At 49.1% G+C, this 19767-nt stretch overlaps 1 protein-coding gene across 1 annotated transcript; it reads left to right on the top strand.

Annotated features, from left to right (window-relative positions):
* Positions 1-411: 411 nt before the first annotated feature.
* LOC105699538 (low-density lipoprotein receptor-related protein 6) lies at positions 412-19657 on the top strand. The gene is made up of 7 exons (XM_012424632.2): positions 412-759; positions 11149-13105; positions 13277-13561; positions 13640-14172; positions 14252-15346; positions 15480-15992; positions 16164-19657. Exons 1-7 carry the CDS (start codon positions 690-692, stop codon positions 16535-16537), a joined length of 4827 nt encoding a protein of 1608 aa, XP_012280055.1. The 5' UTR covers positions 412-689; the 3' UTR covers positions 16538-19657.
* Positions 19658-19767: the final 110 nt, after the last annotated feature.

The raw sequence follows: 19767 nt of genomic DNA, 5'->3' as shown, positions 1-19767 counted from the left end.
GTAATTGAACCGCAACATTGTACATGAAAATCAAGGAAAATAAAAGATTTACCCGACGAGGTGTCGACGCGTTAACGGGAAGTTAAAACTTCGCGCGCCTTTTGCGTTTTACGTTCGGCACTTTTCTTCAGTTATGGATGACACTTTCTCGGTATAAATTCTGGAATTACTGTATCTGATGCAAACCGAACAGACAACACTTTATTAAAGCGGTGTCCGCGGCCAGTGGTACTGTTAAAAATCGTTGAAAACAGTTGAAAACTATCGAAAATAAAGAACGGGCGGCAGCGGCCGCCATTGCTAGGTAGCGTCAACCGCGCACGCGTGGCGGGAGTCGGAAAAATTTTTCAAGATGGCGGCGGCTGCGCCGGATCGCCGGGCCGGCGCTTCTCTCGTAGTTAGTAGGTTCGAGGATGGCATCGCGCGCTGTTGTTCGGATTCGCTCGGCTCCTCCGGTGGACGCAAGCGTTCGCGAGTGATCGGGCGTGGGTCGAGTGGAACCCTCGAGTTGTGTACGACGACCGAGCGTTTGTTTTGATGCCGGACCGCCGAGGGAAGACGCGCCCGGTCGAGTGATCGCGCGGACGCGCTCGGCTCAGCGAACGGGCGGCCGCCGACGCGCCGTCCTCTCGCTTCGGGACATCCTCAGACCGAAATGTGCGGGGATTGCGGCTTGCAACGATCCTAGGATGGCTTTGGGGACTTCTCGAGGCATCCTCGCTGCTGCTTGCATCCTGTGCGGCATCGCCCTCGCCAACGGTTAGTACACTTCTTTGATTAATAATTCCATGCTCGTACTGCGCTACTTGGAAACCGTCGAACGTTTCAGCATTTATTTATTCATCGGCGCGGTGTCTTATTTACTTCCTGCGACTTCAAAAGTTCAATGGGTTTGTTAACCCAAGGGTGGAAATGCCTCACGATGGACTCGACTCAAGTGCACAAGTATCGAGAAGTAATAGCTGGGTAATTGCAGAGATTTCTAACTCAATAAGTAGACGTCTCATCTGGATAGGTTATGGTATTATTGTTTGTTAATGGATTTAGCATATCGATACTTATGATACTAATTCGACATTGATTTATGATATATGTTGTTTTTAAATTAAGTATCTGTATTGACGTATTGCGTTCAAATTGGTGTATTTATATCGTACTCTTTTGATCGATTTGTATCAAGCTTTTCCGTATTGCAAGCGTTAGGCTTTTTTATTAGATGGAAATACTCTGTACTTAGATAGCGAAGCGTCCAATCCATCGAACTACTACATGTAAAATAGTTGAGTTAAGGGGTTGTAATTTTGGAGGTTATGAAAGATTCGCTAGAGGCAAAAGTGAGGTTAAATGACATTCATTCGTTCAACACGTGTGACATAAAGTGTGTTGTGCGTTGCTGTTCTCTCTGCATACCAGCTGTGGATTGTTTAAATTCTTCATCACTTCACTTTTATATTCGTCGTGTACGTCTCCTTTGTTTGCAACTCTGATAAAGGATGGTTGTCAATCGAGTAGTTAAAAGGTTACGTCAATGGATATTAACTGAAATTTTTCAGATTTGATTACACGGAGTGTCTACGTAGAGTATCGAATATTTTCAGCGAAGTAAATTGGAAATGGCTTATCGCACTGCACACTGCATAGGTAGAAGATGATCGTCGCTCAGTTATTCCTCTCTCGTTTATGTGCTCAATATAATGGTCATAAATAATTGAGCCGGTCCTGCATGTGAAGATCGTACTGACAAAACGCCTGCCTATAATTTACTCGGATAGGATCGGAATTTGCAGTCAAGTTTTTATCATCCGAGGAGATCTCCATATCAAGAGGCGGTCGTAAAGCGCAAGTAGGATATTTCGCAAAAGTTATGCAAGCCCGTTAAATGGGTTACACGTTGAGATCATTCCGCAACCGTGTTCTACAGACAGGAGGTATGCGCCCTGCAATCGATGATAAGCTACGGAATCGCTTCACGGTTTATCGACTTTTCCTGTGTTTACACCTACCGGAAGTCATCCGGGATCGATGGCGTATGTCAAGGGAAAGCGTTTAAATCCCAAGTAATTTTTAATCGCAAACCAACACTCGGATGGAATAATCGTTAACGGTCTACCGATGCAATTATCTGACGTCTTCATTACGTAGATTATCCATTGAAAATTCCACGTAACGAGAGTTGCATGATCGACTCCCGCGGGATTGAAGGACCACTCAGGATTAATTAAAACGACGGAAATCTATGATTCAACCTCGTTACACGCGAGGGATTGAAAAATCGGGATTCCCTATCTTTCTAATATTCCTCTGATTTCATCGGATCGAATTTTTGCTCCTCACTCTTTCTCTATACTTCGGCCTAGCGTCTTCCTGTGACCTGAACGGTATTTATTAATTATAGGGCAGTTCGGTGATTATTAATCAAAAAGTATATCGGGATGTACAGGGCAGAGGTACATGAGATTAACAAGATACACAAAATATATATAAGATACACGATGAAGGAGGTGCAGGAGATGAACAAGATGCACCTATCCTGTACACCTACTACACCTGCTACACCTACCTACATCCACTACACCTGCTACCTGGAACCCACGGGGACACCTTAGAGGATAGCAACAGCCCCCTAACGGCGTGAGAGAAACGAGATGCATAATTCCTAATCCCGGTCTCTGGACCAAACCAGCGGAGAGGGACCCTGGTCAGGAATGTAGACCTCTCCCACCTGGACCGTTACCAGCCTCCGAGCTCATCTCTGTATAAATATCGCCATCCAGGTGCGCGATGCACCCCTTAGACGCACCTGAGAGTGCCTGAAAATTATGCAGACCAATTAGCGTGGAACACTCGAGGTTGCTACCTCGCCGATCGGCCCGATTTCCTCATCGAGGCTTCCGGGTGGAGGGTAAACCTCAATTAGGGCAACCGCGGTTTAAAGAGGCCCCGGTGAGTCGGATAATTAATTAAAATTAATCTTCGGGGCTCGCTCGCTTAGAGCGAGTTTTTTTCTTTTCTCCCTCTACGGTCGGCGCGTTCTCACCTGGGGCTCTTCCCCTCGAGGGGCATCCGATTCAACCGGGACACCCCCTCGCCCGGGTTAATAGGGACGCGCTAGAGCGCTCCAATTAAGCGTCGTCTAAAATCCTCCTGGTTTACAAAATCCTGCGGACGAATTAATTAAAAATCCGTCCGCGGTTTTTGCGTGAAAACTCGACGGCTCGACGGGGCCTTTCTTGCTCGCGCCATTTATGTGGGTTTCTTTTGTTTTTGGTCTTTTTCCCTTTTTGGGGAAAAACTGGAGGTAGTTGGTCTTCGCTCGTCGGCGAGTCGGGGATACGGTGATCGGGTCCACCGGCCGGAGGATGGGCGGAAATGGCGAAATAGAGGAGATAGACGAGATAGACGAGGCGGGATGTGTACACGTGGTCGCACACAGAGACGCGACCTGGCAAAATACGAGCCCCACGAATGAGGAACGATGTTCCCGGAGGATGAGCCCCCTTTGATCTCGCGATCAAGGCTCTGTCTCGGTACCGGCTATTGCCTTACATTTATTCATTCCACGAAGGAGCCCGATATTGCACGGGCCACTTGTTTGCCGAGGGGCTTGCGAACCTACCCACGTGTGCCATTTTGTCCTCCACTTTTTATTTTCTTTTTACGAGATTTATTGTCAAGGGTGATCTCACTCCTCATCGGGATATTTGGCGAACGCCATACGGATGTTTCTGGGAGGGTTCGCGATTATATATCCTTAGAGACATCCTGGGAATTATCTAAGAGATTTCTTTGAGGTATCTCGAGATGTTACCCTTCTTTCATTAGAAGAAATTAAATTCAGCACGGTTTTATGAGGATTCCAATCTCGCGCCCAAGAGATATGCCTATCTCCGGGCCGACATTTCGGAGTAACGGAAGAATGGAGGCTCTCTCTTGTGCGGAGATCCCTCTGGGCAATTTTAATAACCAGGCCTTTGGATCCTTTTATATGTACGTGTGTATAGATCGGCGGGATGGACCGCGTCAAAGGACTCTTCGGCGACGTGTCCTGCCGAGAGTCCTTCCTCCTCTTCGTGCCCCTTTATTTCTCTTTATGGCTCCTCTCGATCTCCTGTCTCCTTTTCTTGGGTCCCATGCAAAGTACCAATTTCGATTCGAGAGAGAGAGTACCGATCGCGCGACCTCGTCATCTCCTGGGAAATGAAGTCGCCGGGAAGACCCGCTTTGATCTCGCGATCAAGGCGACGTCTCGGAATCTCGACGATCGCCTTTCCTACGTGTCTCCTCCTCTTCTTGCTCGCCTTTTCGCGGGGCCGAAACGTAATCTTCCTCCTGGAGGGGAGCTCCGCCGGGACGGGCCTTCCCGGGAAAAGGCAGTCCCCGGGAGGCTGGCTTTGATCTCCCGTGGACCACGGCGCCGTCTGATGTTCGATCAGCCCCTTTCGCGATTTTACTGAGAAGGAAATGTGGGGAGGTCGTGTATGCTCGTTCGGCGCGTTTAACGGCGCTCTTTGACGCCTTTAAGGTGATGTGAAAGTGGCTACGAAGAGGTTTTGTTTATTAAACTTTTCTCCCAACTCGGTTTGCCGAATAGTTTGAAACTTTGCAACGTGAATAGGGAGCCTATAAGGGAGGTCCTGAAACTCATGAAATTTCAATTCTTTTCTAATTTCTTTATAGGTATCTTAAAAATAGTTTATAAAAAATGAAGTTTCGCGAGTTTCAGGACCTACCTTAGGGTCTGCATATTCACGTTTTAAAGTATGAAACGATTTGAGACACTCAGTTCGTAAATTAGTTTTATGAACGATTGAGCTTTCGGATGCCACTTTCACATCCCCTTAATATTTAATATTTATCATTTAGTATTTTTTGCCAACTTTCAGTATTTATTGGACTCGTGGTAAATACGAGAAATTTCTGGTATTTTCCACGAGGGAAATTTCTCTTCTTCTTTTTTTTTTAATTTAAATATCGGCGGGTCTAATCGGGCCGGTCGAACTCGGCAGCGGGCTTCAATTGTACCTCGACTGGAAAATGCTTGCGGATTTGCATATTCAGCTGGAGCGTCATTATTTTTATTTTCCCTCGGGCTGCGTCGATTCCGAATGGCGGGATATCGTCGGGACGTATTTCGGAAAAATTCGGCCTTTCACGCCGCTGTGTGGATTTTTGGGCCAACGATCGCGCCGAATTGAATGGAAGCTTTTTGAGGAGGACGATCGCCTCGAAAGTAGGCAGGGAAAACTCGGGAAAATAGAGTCTCATAAGATCCCGAGCACTTGGACCTATTTTTTGCGCCCCTTCGGGGATTGGTCGGCCATTCTCTTCCGGTGGGGTGGAAAGTTTAAAGGGCGGCCATATTGGCGCAGGCGAGGGGGCGATATACTGAATGAATTTCCCTGGATTTCTCTCCTCAACCCTCGGCGAGTTTGAGGACGCATTTCGGCTCGTCATTGCTCCATCCTTTGCATGCATAAATATCCATGAGTGGAGGGCGATATCGCGAAAGAGACGCGGGTCACGCGAACGTCTCGGAGGGCGAGGCGCCGCCATCTTGGATTTCATTCCGGGGTCTGTTGAAGGAAGGATAATGGGAAAGAAAATAAATCCGCAGGGTCTGCGCAATATTGAATGCGTAAGCGTACTCGTACCTCTGCCGATGGGGCTTTTCGAAATTCTGGAGAGAAGCTCGCTTCGTTCAATCGGGAATTATCGCAGCGAGAAAATCGAATTCGAGAGAGCTCTTCAGCCCCGAACGGACGGAATCGGCTGGTTGATTCACAAAGACGGTAATTCCATTAACCACGGCTCGTTATTAACGAAGACCGACTCTCTCTCTCTCTCTCTCTCCCTGCACCGGGCGGAATATCTCTTTTACGTGGAAACAATTCTCCATGGTCGGTGGACACTATAAACGGGTTATGCAAATCAACGAAGCCGCGGTCGCTTCTGATAATTCCAGATCTATTTGTTCCCCCGGGGTTTTTACGAGGGCGAGCAACGAGAACCGTACCTCCTCCCGAGGGATTCCATTGTGACGGGGATATCCGGGAGAAATAAATCCCAAGTACTCCAGGGTACACGCAGGAATTAATTCAACCCGGTGCCGGAACCCTAAGGCATAGTAAAGAAAATCTTGAAAATCTTGAATATGGACGTTCTTACGATCTTGGGAGAGGCACCCGAGATTTCAAATTAATCTGAGGTATTTTTCGAAACTTTTTTTTTTATCAAGAATATAGTACTATTGATATTGGTTTTCTATTCGTTTGCTGTATAAATTCATGTCGAGCGGTGATTCGACATCCTTAGAGGGGAGGCAGATTTCCTTGAGGAGTTTCACGGCGCTAATTGACCAGTCAACGACGTCTCGATTAATTTGGCTCTCATCCCCTAGCACTGGGTGCTTACCTTCCGCGAAGCCGCGTGGAAACAAAGGCCGAACCAGTTCTCTGGGGCAGGCTGGTGTCCCGGGCCTGAACGGCCCATCTTGCCCCGGAGGGCCCTCTAAGGAGGTTAGGTTCGCTAACGAGACGGCCAGGCCCACTCTCCGAGGGGGCCTCTCTTCGGGTTCTCTTCATTCCTCGACCTCTCCCCAGGCCCTGCAATCGTTCGCAGACCTGCGAGGAAGCCTCGGACGTCTCCTGGGAATATCCGAACTATGATCGACCTCAATTGCCCCCTTCGATCCGATCATTTAATTCAGCGTAAAACACCCGCTACGCTGATAAAAAAAAATAATAGATTCATTGATTCAAATTAATTGTCGTATTTCAAGTGTAATTAGAGCTCCCCTGATGGTGCATGTTGCAATGTTTAACCATTGGCATACTCTGCGGAGATGAAAAAGAGGGCTCGATTATCAATTCGGTTCCTCCGCCCCCTGCGTTGATTATTAAAATTGCCGCCCTGCTCTTCAAACACCCTGATTTGCAATTTGATTAGATACCGGGGGGCCTCCACGAGGGGGTACTCGTTCCCGCCATTATCATGCGCGTTAAACACCCGCCATTATGCGGCCAAGTGCAGCGTTCTCGTGCGAGCTCGATTGGCTTATTATTTCCCGAGATCGGGAATCACGTCCCTCGGGGTATCACCTGCGAGGTCGTCACACCCATCCAGACCTATCCCCTGAAATGATTTCAATTAAATCATCACTCGGTAGTCAAGACGTCATGCCGTTTTTAAAAATCACGCCGTTTTCCCCTTTGAAGAAACATTTCTTTGAATGGCATCTAAGAATAATGCCTCGAATAAATTCCAATAAGCCGAATGCAGTATTTGGAATTATGACAATTTATTTGAGACAAGTGATTATTCATTGATTTTAACTTAATATTTCATCGATGGAGGATGAATTCCTCCCGTATTTTGGATAGCACGTATGTTAAAATTATAATTCTCACGTGAGAGTAATTGATTTTGGCCACGTTTTATTATCGCTATCGTTACCACAATGATTTGTATTATCAGTGACAATTGGTTCTGACGGCCCCTTGAGAAACGTCACATTGTCTCAGGTTATCCGCGGCACGTGCGCGCGCATCTCGCGGCGCAGGTGACGAGGCACGCGAGGAATGGAAATCCCCTTTCTTTGAATTCCGCGGGCGCTACCTAATGCACCGCGGCGGCCTTCGGAGGTGTGCGCCTCGCCCCTCTTGCTCTTCCTTTTGGTCCATGCTCGGGCCCGGTTCTCGTCTTTTTTTGCGCGCAGCTCATTACAGGTGTTCGCCGGGGGGTCGGGTCCTCTCTCTCCCACTCCCTGTCTCCCGCATCGCCTCGTCTCTTCGTCCACTCGGCGGCCAATCACGGCCAACGAGGCGCGCCCGTCGACGCATGCGCGGGCCCGAGGTGCGAAGACGCGAGCCCCGATGAAAGATGGGGTTGTTATACTTCTTTAATGGATTTTTAGAGGCTAACCGGATACCGATTACCTGACGGTTTATTTAAAACTGCCGGTTTAGCTAAACTGGCAGGTTTAACTATTTAAGGGGACGTGAAAGCGGCATCCGAAAGCTCAATTGTTCGTAAAACTTTTCTACGAAGTGGGTGTCTCAAATCATTTCATACTTTAAAACGTGAATATGGAGACCCTAAGGTAGGTCCTTTAACTCGGGAAATTTCATTTTCTGTAAAATATTATTAAAATACCTGTAAAGAAATTGGAAAAGATTTGAAAGTTCATGAGTTTCAGGACATTCCTTAGAGTCTCCTTATTCACGTTGTAGAGTTTCAAACTATTCGGTAAACCGAGGTGGGAGAATAGTTTTATTAACGAAACCTCTTCGATGACAATTTCACATCACCTTAAACTGCGGTTTAAGTTGCGCGAGTCGACGCCTCGAATGTAGGAATCCTGAGAGGGAAATTCGAAATTCGAAATTATTGGAGGTTAGGATTAGCGATCCTGGCGCAGAGGAGGCGAGGAAGCGGCATATTGCGGTTCGTAACGAGCATTTTCACGTATCTTCTCTAGTTTAGCGTCGAGATTGCAGATCGCGGAAACGTCGGGAGAGAATTTGCCGCGGCGGCGCGTCTCGTTACGCTTGTAGTCCGTGCCGCGAGGCGCGCCTTTCTTCGGGCCGAAATAGACGGAGCCGCGCCTTTGTGAAATGGGAGGAGCGGGATGAAAAAGGCGTCCATGGAGCCTTGTCGATGCCGGCACAAAGCATGCTTCGAGAGAATCTAGAATTAATCGACGAGTCCCTTCGATACCTTACCCCGCGAGGTTCCACTTTCCCCTGGATCCTGCCCGGGAGTTTCCACTTTCCCCTGGATCCTCCCCGCGCGCTCCTGCATCGAGAACGAATATTCTCCCTTTTTATAGTTGTATTTAATGTCGCTTGTTGGGACTGGCGTATATTTCGCGATTACTTTTTTCTCGGTGTATCCTCGCCTGGCATTTTGGGGGTTTATTTGGTGGCGGATTCGTTGTCGCGTCAAGTTTCTCCTAGAACACCGGAATCTGGTCTGCCTTCGGTCTATATCTTGTCGCGGCCTACTCACGTGATGGACAGGAAACGGCCGATGACGTCTGTCAGACACAGACGACGAGCGAAAAGCGACCGACGAAACGCCCGGATGCGGATAATTGATGTCGAGTAAACTCGCCGATCGGATATTTAGGACGGCCGTTCGACGATGCAAGTGAAGGCTCCATTCAACTTCGCCGAGGCTGATCTTTCCTAATTTATATCCAAATCGGCAATACATTGTCATGAAAATAATCTATAATATTCTCGATAGGCACCGATTCGATGTTACATTTTGAAAAAGAAAAAATGAAAAACAGGGAAATTAGTCGACTCTATGCCCTGATCGAAAATAAAATCCTGCGATTATATACAAAGGAACGTCGGATTGAGTGTGACGTAAGGTTCGCTTAAATCCACGTGAAATTTTTCTTCGTCGACAAGATAATGAGGGTCATTTAGGATAATTATATATTTCTTTCAACTGATATCTGCACCTCGGTGCACGTGTATCTACCTCGAGTTACGCCCTCCGCACTTTATTTTCATATTCCGCCGCGCGAGTGCGCCACTGACGAGATACTTAAACGTTAAACCGCGAGCGCGTTTCTTGCACTTGGTGCAAGTTTTATCGCGTTTCCATGTACGAGCTGCTGCTGCCAGGTTCCTGCGTCGGGGGAAAAAAAAAAGAGAGAAAAAAAACTTTCCGTTTCTTGTTATCCGCGAGTTACCCCGTAACGAGCGGGCGACCATTTTAACTCTCCCGTTCCTCCCGTTTCGCCCGAAAGGGATAGCCGCGCCTCGCTCCCCTCGGACGATCGTTCCGCAGGGAAATTGTGGCCGGGAGTTAAACGAAGCAATCTCGAGAAACGGGGATCCCGGGACCGACTGCCCAGAAAAAGTATATTGCCTCCGCTATGCATAACTCCCGGCCTGCAAACCTCTCGCACTCCATCCTACGAACAATGTAATAACAGTCGGGGCCACGGGGTCAAATTCTGCACATCGGTTATGATTAAGCTATGCGCCGTTATTACTATTTTCCTAGTTACGAGAGTAAAACACTCGAAGGTATAAAAAATCTATATGAGAGGTGACGACCCTGCGATTAGTTTTGCACTTTATTTTCATTGTTACGATTGAATTCTTTTTTTGAGGGCCACGATGCACCATTACCATTTTCCTAGTTACAAGAGTAAAACACTTGAAGGTATAAAAAATCGATATGAGAGGTGACGACCCTGCGATTAGTTTTACCCTTCATTTTCATTGTTACATTGAACACACAACATTGAACAGCTGATCGCGCTCAATTTTCCTTCACGATTTAATTTCTTCGAGACCGTGGTCGCGTTTAATCCCTTCTCTTGGTAATTATCTCGAATACTCCGACTGCACATTTGCAGAAGTGCATCCCGGGGAAATGGAAGTCCGAGATATATTCAGCCGTGACGTCGGGTCGTTTACCTACGTAAACGAAGCTGCAGAATAAATATTAGCGACCCTCCACATTAAAAAAAAATGGGAGGTGCGTGCATACGTATGCCCTCCTTACACGTACACGTGGGGTCGCAATGTAAACGCGAGTTGGCCAAGATTCTTTCACTCCTTGGTAGTTCCAAGTCTCTCTCCGGACTTTCCTCGATTGATATCCCCAAAGAGAGAGCCCGAAATGTTGGCTCTAAATCCCTGAAAATGTCAAAAAGAGAGGAGACCGCTTCCGGGGTAAAACTCGGCCCAGAGATGGTCGCCATGGTCCGTGGCTAAAAAATAACATCTCATGGCACACGGTCGTTTATCAATCTTATCAATTTCATGCATTTCGTGCATTTAAATCTTTACTTCTCCATAACTGCACGTCCCTTCCCGGACTTTTCTCCGCCAGTCGAGAGCAATGTGGGCTCTGTCTCGATCCCTGAGAAAGAAAAAAAGAAGAAGAAAAAGAGGAGAGCACTTCCTGTGCAGAAGTCAGACTCGAGGCGCGTTTCTTCTCTGCGGAGACGCTCGGAAAATATTCCGCTTGATTTGGGATTGCGACCTGAATTTATTATTTTTTAACCATTTTCTCCGATCATGGTAGGAGCTTCCCCTCGTTAGGTGATATTCGCATCGGGTGACCGACCAGTAATTTTGTTAAGATTTATTTTTGAGATGTTCATGGATAATGTGCTTGCAGCCTCGCCGACCCTCCTATTCGCAACCCACAAGGACATCAGGGTGACCAATGTCTCCCGGTCGAACAAAGCGACGACGATCGTCAGGGACCTGTCGGAGGGAGCCGCCCTGGACTTCTACTACGAGAGAAGCCTGGTCTGCTGGTCGGACAGCGTCCTGGAGGTGATCCAGTGCGTCCGGTCGAACGCGACCTACACCGGGGAGAGGATGACGGTGGTCAACTCGAGCCTGATCTCCCCGGATGGGCTGGCCTGCGACTGGTACACGGGGAAGCTCTACTGGACCGACGGGGAGAAGAACCGGATCGAGGTGACGAGCATCGACGGCAGGTACCGGAAGGTCCTCTTCTGGACGGACATCTACCAGCCGAGGGCGATCGCCCTGGTCCCGATGCGCAGCATCCTCTTCTGGACCGACTGGGGCGAGGTGCCGAAGATCGAGCGAGCGGGCATGAACGGCGACCCCGGGACCAGGGAGGTCATCGTCTCGGACGACATCTTCTGGCCGAACGGACTGACGGTCGACTACGACTCGGAGCTCGTCTACTGGGCGGACGGGAGGCTCAAGTTCATCGCCGTGATGGACTACCACGGGAAGAACCGGAGGACGGTCGTCAGCCAGGGCCTCGATTACCCGTTCGCCATCACCTTCTTCGAGCAGAAGCTCTACTGGACCGACTGGAAGACTTGGTGCATCCACTCGCACGACGTCCGCTCGACCACCTCGCATCCGAGGGAGCTCTTCCACGGGGAGTACATTCCGGGGGACATCGAGGTCTGGGACCCGAGGCGCCAGCCCTTCGGGGACAACGCGTGCAGGCACAACAATGGGAACTGTTCCCACTTGTGCCTACTTGGTACCAAGCCACCCGGGTACACCTGCGCCTGTCCGACGGGGGTCAAGCTGATCGACGGGTTCACCTGCGCCAAGGGGCCCGAGGAGCTCCTCCTCATCGTCCAGAGGAACGAGATATGCCGGATATCCCTGGACTCGCCGGATTACACGAACTTCGTCCTGCCCCTGACCGGGATCAAGCACGCCATAGCGATAGACTTCGACCCCATCGAGGAGATGTTGTACTGGACCGACGACCAGGCCTGCGCCATCAGGAGGGCCTTCCTGGACGGGTCTGGCCAGGAAGACGTGGTCACCACCGAGGTGGGCAACCCTGACGGCATCGCCATCGACTGGATCGCCAGGAACATGTACTGGACCGACACCGGGACGGATCGCATTGAGGTGGCCAGGCTGAACGGCACCAGCAGGAAGGTCCTCGTCAACGAGGACCTCATCGAACCCAGGGCCATCGCCCTGGCCCCGGAACTTGGCTGGATGTTCTGGACCGACTGGAACGACAAGAAGCCGAAGATCGAGCGCAGCAACCTGGACGGCAGCGAGCGCACCCTCCTCGTCACCAAGGACATCATCTGGCCGAATGGCATCGCCCTAGACCTCGAGAGGAGGAAGATCTACTGGTGCGACGCCAAGACCGATAAAATCGAGGTCTGCAACATGGACGGCACCGATCGCAGGGAGGTCATCACCGACAACCTCCCTCATCTGTTCGGCCTCAGCCTCCTGGGGGATTTCTTGTACTGGACCGACTGGCAGAGGAGGAGCATCGACCGGGCCCATAAACTCACCGGGGGAGACAGGGAGGTCATCGTCGACCAGGTGCCTAATGTCATGGGCCTGAAGGCTGTTCACCTGGGGAAGGTCAGTGGGAACAACCCCTGCGCCAAGGACAACGGAGGATGCAGTCACCTGTGCCTTAATAGACCTGGGGATCGGTATGTCTGCGCGTGCCAGATAGGGTACGAGCTCACCAAGGACAAGAAGACCTGCGTCATCCCCGACGCTTTTCTACTCTTTGCGCGGAAGGAGAACATCGGACGCATCAGTATCGAGAACGCGAACAACGATAACATTATTCCTGTGACCGGGGTCAAGGATGCGAGGTGAGGATCTTCGTATTTAAAAGGGTTTCAAAGCAAGGGGTCTCGTTTATGACACATTTTGCGGAAGTGGGCGTGTATTAATTGATAAATTAATTTCCTGGAGCTTCAGGTACCGTCCTCCCCCTAATCCTCCCCGTGGGACTCGTTTATCATGGATTCGTCCTTTTGCAGCGCCCTGGACTTCGACATGGTGGACAATCGAATTTACTGGACGGACGTGAAGGTGAAGGCCATCACCCGGGCCTTCATGAACGGCTCGGACGTGGAGAGGGTCGTCGACCTGGGCCTGGAGACTCCGGAGGGACTGGCCGTGGACTGGATTGCACATAACCTCTATTGGAGCGACACGGGAACGCGGAGGATCGAGGTGGTGAGGCTGGAAGGATGCTGCAGGAAGGTGCTCGTATGGCAGGACCTGGTGGAGCCGAGGTGCCTCGCTCTGGATCCTGAAAGAGGGTGAATTGATGATTTCATTCAGTATCGATTGATCGCCTATACGCATTTTTTTTTCTCATGTTAATACAAATTTGTCAGGCACATGTACTGGACCGAGTGGGGGAACTCGGGGAGCATAGAAAGAGCCGGGCTGGACGGATCCCGAAGAGCGGTGATACTTTCGGACATAGGTCGAGCAAATGGCCTGACGATCGACCACTTGGCGCGTCGACTCTACTGGGCCGACCTCTTCACCCCTGCGATCGACAGCTACGACCTGACTACCATGAAGAGGAGGGCCATCATCACCCAGGACATAGTATATCCCTTCAGCATAACCCAGTACCAGGACTACATCTATTGGACCGACTGGAACACCGGGGACATAGAGAGGGCGAATAAAACCACGGGTGCCAATCGCACCAAGATCCACAACCGGCTGGAATCGGTGACCGACCTGTTAACCTTCCACGCGTCCAGGCAGTCCGGTCGCAACCCCTGCGCCGTGAACAACGGGGACTGCGGCCACCTCTGCGTCGCCTTGCCCGGGGTCGGCGGGAAACCCTCTGTAACCCACAAATGCGCCTGCCCTACCCACTACAACTTGGCTCAGGACAACAAAACCTGCGTAGGTGAGTTGCCTACCAGGCACCCAGGTCCGGTAACTCTCGAACGAGTTGAACCTCCAGGTTAATCGTAATCAATTTCCAGCTCCCAGGAACTTCATGGTGTACAGTCTGCGCAACGTGATGAGTCGCTTCCTCCCGGACACGAACGACTGCCCCGACATCGTCCTCCGGGTGCAGGGCTTGAAGAACGTCCGGGCGATCGAGTTCGACCCTATTACTCAGCACGTCTACTGGATAGACGGGCGGACCTTGTCTATCAGGAAGGCCCTGGAGAACCGGACCCACGCAGGGGTCCTGATATCGGGGGGCTCGGGACATCCCTTCGACCTGGCGCTGGATCCCCTGGGGAGGCTGCTCTTCTGGTCCTGCGCGGCCAGCGACGCGATCAACGTCACCAGGCTCGACAACGGCTCGGCTCTGGGGGTGGTCGTCAAGGGCGAGGGCGAGAAACCCAGGAACATCGCCGTGCACCCGGAGAAGAGACTGCTCTTCTGGACCGACATTGGTGGGAAGATGAGGGTCATGCAGGGCAAGATGGACGGCAAGGAGAGGATCGTCATCGCGACCGACCTGGAGCAGCCCACCAGCCTGGCGCTGGACACCGATGCGGACCTCGTCTTCTGGGCCCAGGGCAGGCTGGTCGAGTTCGCCGACCTGAACGGCGGCAACAGGAGGACTCTGGTCTCCGTTGGCCAAGCCTCCGTCTCCCACCTCGCCGTCCTCTTCGAGTACCTCTACTGGTTCGACCGGGACACCCAGACCGTGGAGAGGGCGAATAAAACCGCAGGAACTGCTAGAAGGACCTTGATGAGCAGACCCATCACCGACCTCGTCACTGTCAGGACACCTGACGACCTGGTCATGGAGTCCCATGTGTGCAGCCCCTTCCATGACTATGGAGGGTGCTCGCATTTCTGCATCGGCTCCCCCAGCTCCTCCAGGTGCTCCTGTCCCCAGACCCTGGTCTTATCGGACGACGAGAGAACCTGTAGAGCTGCTCCTGCTTGTGGCGCGGATCACTTCACCTGCGCGGCACCCAGCTCGGCTGTCGCCAAGGATTGCATCCCTGCCACGTGGAGGTGCGACGGACAGACCGATTGTTCCGACGGAAGCGACGAATTGGGCTGTCCTGCCTGTAGCCATGATCAGTTCAGGTGCCAGAGCGGACATTGTATCGGTAAGTGGTACTGGGAATTTTATCTAGACTAGGTTAATCCTCTGGTGACTAGGGATTTAATTTATTAAAGGATGAGCGGAGCCATTCGGATTTTTGGGGGCCCTTCAAGTAATCAATGGTCCTGCTCTTTCAGATATGGCATGGGTCTGCGACGGCACCGCACAATGCCACGATGGCCTTGACGAGGCCCATTGTTGCAGAGCCGGGCAATTCCAGTGCAGCGGGACGGGAGTGTGCATCCCCGCCACGGCTTTGTGCGATGGGTGGGAAAATTGCGCGGATGGCAGCGACGAGACCGCACCGGCGTGCACCTCGGCGAACAATCACCGCCAGGACGCGGGTCCCTCCCTGGACTCCGGGAAGAGCACCTACATCGTCGTGATCCTAGTCATCATGAGCGTGGTCATAGTCATTGTGCTAGGGTTTTACTATTGTCGGAAGAGGCTGGCGGGGAATGAAGAGCTGCCCGACATCTTGCACGACTCCGCCGGGGACCCGTTGTCCCCCAAGCCGGGCAGGGCGGCCAAGCCGATGTTGGCCCAGAAGAACGGCAGGAAGGACCTCAAGGCGGGACTGGAGGCCATGAGGATGTCCACCCTCAACGGCAGTAGCATTGGATCCAGCTACGACCGCAGTCACATTACAGGTTCGTCTCCATTTTTAAATTATGGCTGATCGTTGCGTTAAATACCTGGTTTGGGGTAATGGAGGAATTTTAATATTCCTTGCAGACGTGGATTTTCATTTTCATAGTTACTTATTTTTTTTTTTCTGAGTTGGCGTTTGATGATAAGAGATATTGTTATTTGGATTAAAGGCGCGTCGAGCTCGACGAGGGGCAGCTCCACCGGTGGTTATCCTCAGGAAACCCTGAACCCTCCGCCCAGTCCAGCTACCACGGCTAATTCCACCAGGTGTTCCAGCAGCAACGCCTCCAGGTACAGGCCCTACAGGCACTACAGGAGCATTAATCAACCTCCGCCTCCGACACCGTGCAGCACCGATATCTGCGACGAGTCGGACAGCAATTACCCTGCCAGGTATAGGTACGAAAGCGAACCCTTCCCACCTCCACCTACGCCGAGGTCGGTATACCACAGCGACGCCGCTATCAGCTGTCCACCCTCGCCCAGCTCGAGGTCCTCCACCTACTTCAGCCCTCTTCCACCGCCGCCTTCTCCTGTCCCGTGAATATTCTCACCAGGTTGTAACTGGAGGTATCGGTGTCGGGCATCAGCGGGCTCTGGGCAAGGTGGGAGGTCGTTTAATGAAAATGTGGAAACATGAAAACGTGAAAATATGAAAAGGTGGAAACATGAAAACGTGAAAATATGAAAAATGTGAAATATGGAAACACGAAAATGTGGAAACATGAAAACGTGAAAATGTGAAATGTGGAAACATGAAAATGTGGAAATATGAAAATGCGGGTATATGAAATAGGGGGAACGTGTGAAAGCCCGAAAGCATGAAAATATGGAAAACCATGAGCTCTGCCTTTAGCCTTGGGAAAAATCGACGATCCTCTCCCTGGTATCAAAGGGTTCCCTAGACATCCTGGACTCCACGGTTCTTCGTTACTAGCCAGAAGGGTCTTCAACCTTCTTCAAGGTGGACGACGGGTTTCGTTTCGAGATTGGAAAGTGCAAATATTCGTTGTGTAGCTAATTCTCCCCGTGTACAAAAACTCTACGCCATTGTGTGCCTAGGAGCCGCGGTCGGGTCGCGCTCGACCTCGAGGAGCGCGCCGGGTTGTCGGCTCTCTGTAAATAGACTGCGTGACTGCGAAAGGGTGCGAATGGAGCCCCCTTGAGAGCCGTATTTTTTTTAATAGGCCCCGTGTATAAAGTGTACATAGATATATTACGAGACGATTTTTTAACTTAAACGCGAGCGCGCGATGACTTTCCTCGTCAGGGCGCGCATGCGCGTTCATTCGTCACCTTTATCTATACTCTGTTAATTGTGATATAAAGTATATCATAACATTATTATTATATATGTGTGTATATGTATGCATGTATATCGAGATATATACATATGTGTACATACATATTCGTTACTATTACCATTAAACGTATCTATATTTTATGTTCCTTACCTGACGTAGCATTTAACCAAAGGCTGCATCGGATATTTTATTACACATTGTCGAATAATCTGCGCTCTAGGATTACGAAGGGGACTTCGATTATTTGTAATGTCCTTTGAAGGCACTTTTATAGACGGGACGGCGAGTTAAATGGATTAATGTTCAGCAGGCCGGACAGGAAACGTGATCTCCGCTCGATCTCGGCCGCATCTTCTTAAAGCCTTGATAAGGTTTAGATAGGATGTGGAGGCTCCTTTTTATACGAGAAGTGTGGCGTTCCCTTTTTTATTGTAAAACCCACTACTAAAGGCGAGGGTCATTTTCTCTTTTACTGAAATGTACTCGCTAAGTAGAGTAGGCGGAATCTCTTAGGTTCGAGATTATGCACCGACATACAAGAATTGACCATCCAACGTGTTCTTATTAGCCACGGCTTTATGAAGGGAACAAGGAAGTTGCAATATCCTAGGAGACGTAATTGTCAGAGGCCTTTTGTTGTTATTTGTTGCTTTCGACCGGTACCGGTTAACTTATTTCTTTTTTTCTATTTAAATTGAACCTAGGTCTTTAATGTTTGCCACGAGGCGCGAATTATTCCACTCTGATTTGCAATAATTCCAGAACGGTTGTAGGAAGAGTGCGCCCAAATTTTTCCTTTTTTTTTTATTTTTTATTATATATCAATGCTTTGGGGCATTTCATCTTTTTTCGCTGCAAAGTGTGTCGAAGGATCAACTTTTTGCGGGAATCTGCATATCTTGCATTGTTTAAAAACCCCGCGCCAATCAAAAGTGAAGTTACATATCTATTATATATATAACTGACATGAGTTCTGCATTCGAGGTGTAATATAACATTGCATAGTAAAGTTATACAGGACGCGAAATCGTTTGCAATGGACTGAGAGATAAGAAGCAAACGATTAAATCAACTAAATAACATGCAATTTAAGGTGCCACCTTTTGTTTTTATTTTTTTTTATTCCTTAGTTTACCTGAATCGTAAATCTTAATACCTTTTTTTTTTTTAATTATATTTTAACATTTATAGCGACGCCTGTAAATCAGCTGTTCACTGTCAAAACAAGGAAATACGATTTTCTCGTTTAATCGCTCGAGTTGTCTTTCCTGCGCGGGTGAAAATTAATGTTTTAGTTCATTGTTTTGCAGAAAAGAGGAGAAGAGCCTTTTTACGCGGATGGATTATTCCGGGAGATTTTTACGACGTGTCGTACAGGCAATTGAAATAATAGACAATGGTACATTTTTATCCAATTGTGTTTAACTAATGTATCGGAAAGTCGCAGATTCGCGTAGCTCGTATTAACGCGAATTCGGTGCACTTAAAGAGGAGTTAGATCTAAGGGATAAATTTTCGCTAAGGTACGCGAATTTGTTAACGGCGAATCGCTATCGAAATGCTAGTACCAATACTGAAAGGTGCATGAGTCTATAGGCACGATAGCTTCACATCACATTATTGCATTTCTCATCGTATCGACAGTTTGCCCATAGTTTACATACCATTCCAGCTTGTTAAACTATTGGACCGATGTCCTGAGTAAATAGTTATAAAAGTTGGCGCAGCGCATGTAACAATTAATTCGTGTACGGTGCAACTTCGTTGCAGGTCGCAAAATGTATGGGGAAAAAAAAAAAAGAAAAGAAATCCTGATTGCGGGATAATATTTCCTGGTGCTTGGTCGATATTTAGTGCGCGAATTGTTAATTTGATTACGGTTTTTTCTTTTTTTTTTTCTCCCCTTTACATGTATTTGGAGTAACTTGTAGGGAATTTTTTATCGACCTGTGACGGAGTTGCACATGCATCGTCTGATTTCTCCTATGACTTTAACCCTTCCGCATCGTCGCACAATGTCGTCCTTGTGACTGTTCCTGTGACTTAATTAAATCGCAAAACCGTGCCATAAACGCGTCATAAATAGGGGTAATTACGAAGTATATATGATAATGGTACTCAAAATTACCGAGACTTGTACAAATACACGAGTCCGTAAGGATTTTAAACCTCGCACTGCCACAGCAACCGCCTTGAGGAAACTTATTATTAAATTATTACTCTTGTTTAGCGTCGAAGACTGAAATCATTGCCTATATTTTTTTTACATTTGCGAACAATGTATCTTATAATGCTATACGTGTAAAATATGTGTACAAAAGCGAAAGAAAGGAAAAAAAAAAAGAAGAAGAAAAAAGCAACACTCTCGTTAATGTATTTTATATCGAAATAATGAGATATCTTGATTGATTGTTCCCTTAACGCCGATTGTGGTTTGTATTTAAAATGTGTACAAATGGGTGGAAATAGC

Source organism: Orussus abietinus, unplaced genomic scaffold, assembly GCF_000612105.2.
Source record: "Orussus abietinus isolate OABI.00-Male unplaced genomic scaffold, Oabi_2.0 scaffold8, whole genome shotgun sequence".
Taxonomy (NCBI): domain Eukaryota; kingdom Metazoa; phylum Arthropoda; class Insecta; order Hymenoptera; family Orussidae; genus Orussus; species Orussus abietinus.
This window is presented reverse-complemented; position numbering and strand designations above follow the sequence as displayed.